Source organism: Abramis brama, assembly GCF_963993115.1.
Source record: "Abramis brama genome assembly, chromosome: 13".
In the NCBI taxonomy this organism is placed as follows: domain Eukaryota; kingdom Metazoa; phylum Chordata; class Actinopteri; order Cypriniformes; family Leuciscidae; genus Abramis; species Abramis brama.
The window spans coordinates 3492632-3497760 of record NC_139975.1 but is presented as its reverse complement, the minus strand read 5'-3'; the positions used below and the strand labels follow the sequence as shown (position 1 = coordinate 3497760).

General features: G+C 38.2%; 1 protein-coding gene across 1 annotated transcript in view; it reads right to left on the bottom strand.

Annotated features, from left to right (window-relative positions):
* The window catches only part of LOC311095300 (uncharacterized protein), a 19218-nt gene extending 14727 nt beyond the window's left edge, over positions 1 to 4491 (bottom strand). Inside the window, exons 1-2 of the mRNA XM_084133768.1 lie at positions 4366 to 4491; positions 4217 to 4245 (exon numbers count right to left, since the gene is read on the bottom strand). Of these exons, the coding sequence (XP_083989894.1) occupies positions 4217 to 4223 (7 nt within the window). The 5' untranslated portion in view covers positions 4224 to 4245; positions 4366 to 4491. The remainder of the gene's footprint in view (positions 1 to 4216; positions 4246 to 4365) is intronic.
* Between the last annotated feature and the right edge of the window lie 638 nt (positions 4492 to 5129).

The window sequence follows — 5129 nt, the reverse complement described above, 5'->3', positions numbered from 1 at the left end:
AAAATAAAAGTCGCGTTGACGTCAGAACCCGACTGATGTTGGTTTCTGACGTCAACACGATTTTCATTTTCAACCACAATACAACGTCTGTCCAACGTTGGAGATCAACGTCAATCTGACATTGGATTCTGACATAAATCTGATTTTCATTTTCAACGTTGGGTTCAAGGTTATTATAGTTTTGCTTTTTTAAATTAGTTTTTATTTTATATCGTTTTCAATTTTGCTTTAAATTTAAGTTTAGTTTTAGTTAGTTTCATTAATGGTTTTGTTAGTTTAAGTTTAGTTTTTATTTTGCAAACACATTTCTATTTAGTTTTTATTTTATTTAGTTTCAGTTTTAGTTTTAGTAATTATAGTTTAGCAGAGCAAACAGAACACTTCCAGGGTAGACCAAAGCGAGACGCAGAGTGACGCTTTTTTCAGAGTGACACTGGTACATACAACAACAAAAAAACAGCTAAATTAATCTGACAACCTGCTGTGAAGCCAGTGTGATTAAATAATGAAGTATCTATGCAGTGTGTGAGTGTGTACATGTTTTTCTATCGTGGTGGGGACTTAAACCTGAATGCACACACACTCATGGGGACTTGTGTCACTGTGGGCCTAAATTAAATCACACAGAATGAGTTTTTTTGAAAATGTGTGTGATGGGTCGGTTTAGGGGTCGGGTTAGTATGTGTGTGTGTGATGGGTCAGGTTAGTGTGTGTGTGTGTGTGTGTGTGTGTGTGTGTGTGAGTGTGTGTGTGTGTGTGTGATGGGTCGGGTTAGTATGTGTGTGATGGGTCGGGTTAGTGTGTGTGTGCGTGTGTGTGTGTGTGTGTGTGTGTGTGATGGGTTGGTTTAGGGGTCGGGTTAGTGTGTGTGTGTGTGTGATGGGTCGGTTTAGGGGTCGGGTTAGTGTGTGTGTGTGTGTGTGTGATGGGTCGGGTTATGTGTGTGTGTGTGTATGTGTGTGATGGGTCGGGTTAGTGTGTGTGTGTGTGTGTGTGTGTGATGGTCGCTTTAGGGGTCGGGTTAGTGTGTGTGTGATGGGTCGGGTTAGTGTGTGTGTGTGTGTGCGTGTGTGTGATGGGTCGGTTTAGGAGTCGGGTTAGTGTGTGTGTGTGCGTGTGTGTGTGTGATGGGTCGGGTTATGTGTGTGTGTGTGTGTGTGTGTGTGTGTGTGCGTGTGTGTGTGTGTGTGATGGGTCGGGTTATGTGTGTGTGTGTGTGATGGGGCGGGTAATGTGTGTGTGTGTGTGTGTGTGTGTGTGTGTGTGTGTGTGTGTGTGTGATGGGTCGGGTTTGTGTGTGTGTGCGTGTGCGATGGGTATGTTTAGGGGTCGGTTTAGTGTAAGGAGACAGAATATACAGTTTGTACAATATAATAACCTAACCATTACGTCTATGGAGAATCCCAACAAAGATAGTGGACCAGAGAGAGAGAGAGAGAGAGAGAGTGTGTTTGTGTGTGTGGACATGTCTCCACATGGATAACAATATTATTAGCAGAAAATCTTTTGTAAAAACAAAGATAACAACAGCACCTTTCAACCTGTCAACCTTCATGAAAGCATGACATCACAACATTAAAGGTATTTTTGTGCTTGACGGACTTGTTTTGCTGTTGCACCCGCGTCTCGCACGCAAATGAAAGGGCATTCTAAAAACGCTTCGCTCAAGTTAAAAGTTCAACTTGCGTCTCATTACCTTGAGTTATTATTTCCCATTCCACTGCCACAGACGCATCCTTTATGAACAGCCGCTTAGGACTAGCGATGTGTTCGCTGGTCCTTCATTGAGCGCGTCACAGGACAGCGGTTAATCGCCTCAGCAACTTCACGTGTGTGAAGCGCAATAATACAGGCATTTCCCTAAACAGCCCCAGGTCAGACTTTCCACCAAAGTAAAGAGCTTATTAAATACGAAAACGATTATTTATTTTTGCTAATTATTATTTTATTTCAGTTAGTTTTTCAGTAACTGTTGTTAGTTTCGTTTAGTTTTAGTTTTTCATTTATTATGAATTTCTAATTTTATTTCAGTTTACGAAAATGTTTTTTGACCAATAGTTTTAGTCTTAGTTTCAGTTTTCGTTTACGAAAATAACCTTGGTTGGGTTTGGTCTTCTAAATGCGAATTTTGTCACTTTTTTGGAGCACACTAGCTCATAGATAACAGTACGGCTAACATATTCATACTAAAAGCCAAAAAACTTTAAATAGGGCAATATTTGAGGGAACAGCCATTTGGGTGTCGGAAACCATTGTGGACGTTATTGAGTGACTTATTCAATCTCACATTCAGTCCCACTACTGGAACTGTGTTCTAGAAATAAATTTGATATTGATATGAAGTTAAGTATGCAGGCATAGATTCAGAGGCATACGGTAGCCTACTTACATACAACAATGCAACAAAACCAGAGGTGGACGAAGTACACAACTTCCTTACTTGAGTAAAAGTATAGATACTACTGGTCAAATATTACTCCGTTACAAGTAAAAGTTGTAAAGACCTATTCTTACTTAAGTAAAAGTACAGAAGTACTCGTTTTTAAAAATACTTAAGTATCAAAAGTAAAAAGTAAATGTCAATGCATTGTTTTATTATTGTTGCATTGTTTTATGTAATACTTAAAGTACCGTATGCCTCTGAATCTACGCCTGCCTACCTACCATCATATCAATATAAAATTTATTTCTAGAACACAGTTCCAGTAGTGGGACTGAATGTGAGATTGAATAAGTCACTCAATAACGTCCACAATGGTTTCCGACACCCAAATGGCTGTTCCCTCAAATATTGCCCTATTTAAAGTTTTTTGGCTTTTAGTATGAATATGTTAACCTTACTGTTATCTATGAGCTAGTGTGCTCCAAAAAAGTGACAAAATTCGCATTTAGAAAACCAAACCCAACGTTGAAAATGAAAATCAGGTTTATGTCAGAATCCAATGTCAGATTGACGTTGATCTCCAACGTTGGACAGACGTTGTATTGTGGTTGAAAATGAAAATCAGGTTGACGTCAGAAACCAACATCAGTCGGGTTCTGACATCAACCCGACTTTTATTTTCAATCAATATCCAACGTCAATCTGACGTCGGGTTCTGATGTCAATCAGATGCAGCGTTCTGACGTCAACCCGACTTTCATTTCCAACCAAAATGCAACCCCTGCAACCAAAATCATCCACTGACTGATGTTACTTTCTACTCAAGGATCTTGACAGAATTGTAGTGGAGTAAAAAGTATGATATTTTTCTTTCAAATGTAGTGAAGTTAAAGTAAAAAGTTTCCAGAAAAAATAATACTCAAGTAAAGTACAGATACTCAAAAAGTGTACTTAAGTACAGTACTCAAGTAAATGTACTTTGTTACTGTCCACCTCTGAACAAAACAATGCATTGACATTTACTTTTTACTTTTGATACTTAAGTACTTTTAAAATCGGGTACTTCTGTACTTTTACTTAAGTAAAAATAGGTCTTTACAACTTTTACTTGTAACGGAGTAATATTTGACCAGTAGTATCTATACTTTCACTCAAGTAAGGAAGTTGTGTACTTCGTCCACCTCTGTTGATTAGTTGTATGTAAATGTGCTCACCTGTTTAATAAAGTACATGCAGGAGCGGTCGAAGTCTCGGACGTGGAGCTCTCGTTTATATACTGTCTATGGGAGCTCTCGGCATCTCGAAAACACCGCGCTGATATTGGTCCTCGTTTTAGTTCTCCTTTTTTATCCAAAGTCTGCTTGCCATGGTCCGTAATGTTTGAACGAAACAACAACAGCGTGCAGATAGACATTGAGAACTACAGTGGTCCACGTCTGTCGTCTTGGTTACTACCAGACGGCTCTGGTTCATAGCTCTGGTTACCATGGCAGCACGAGCGGAAACCAGGGACAACGCGGATATGACGCCATTGACTGCGACAAAACGGAAATAAAGAAACGGTCCGTGTCTTCGAATTAAATTAAAATTTCTCCTGGTTTGAAAGTTGTTGGAAACAGTCGGGATAATGTAAGTACACAACTAAAAAAAAATATATAACATAGATATAGTGATTTTTGCTATTTTTAAAGCAAAAAAGTTACATATTGTGCCTTTAAGTGAATGACCCCGACACATACAGCTTCTGTACATTAAAAACACAGATCCTTCAGTGTAAAGTTAAAGTTCTGGCTATAATTAATACAGAAATACACATGAAGACCGTTCACTAACCTGCCATGGCTGCCGAAGTATACAGTAAGCTGTAAAAAACAGAGATAATTGTTGTTGTAAATATTTATTTTTAAAGATACATTTATGATAATGAAATATTGTAAAATGTCCAAATAGATGTTTGTGTCTGTATGATCTGTGGCTCATACCTTCTGTTCTCCTGGAGTTGTCAGGTTGTCCTCTCGCTCTGCCTTCAGCACAGGTTGACGTGTGTATATATACTTCATCTCCTCCTCCTCCTCTTCCTCCAAACACTTTCATCCCTTTATTTTAACCTGCCTGTCAAACCATCTCTTTATCTTTTAACCTGAGAGTAAAACTGGCCCTGCTAGTTTATAGAAACCTGAAAGAGCAGTGACCATTGGTTTCATTCCCTGGAACTCACTTTGCATAATTCTGTGTGTGTGTGTGTGGGGGGGGGGGTGCGTGACAGAGAGAAAGAGATGTTGATTCTGCAGAAATATGAAAGAATCAAGCAAGGATACATTTGAATGTATGTGGGCATGGCATAGTGAAAATATCAGATTAAACATAACGGAGAGATAACTGATGTTGTGCGTTAAAAATGGAGGATACAGTGCAGTGCAAAAGTTTCATTCCAAAATCTAAAGAAAAATAAATAAATTTGTAGCAATATAATATAAACATAATTAATATTTTTTGTGAAAGCATTTTTCATCAGTTTCTAAGCTATTTTTATTTCGTTTATTTTTAAAGCTGTGCATTTACATGTATGCATTTGGCAGTTTTTATCTAAAGTTACTTACAGTGTTTTCAAGGGATACATTTAATAGTTCGTCCATTCCTGGGAATAAAACCCAGGACTAATTTTTAGTGCCTTTTTCTCCAGACATGAATATAGTATTTTAGTATTTTGAGTTTTCCTCACAATATTTCTCATTAGCACAATAAA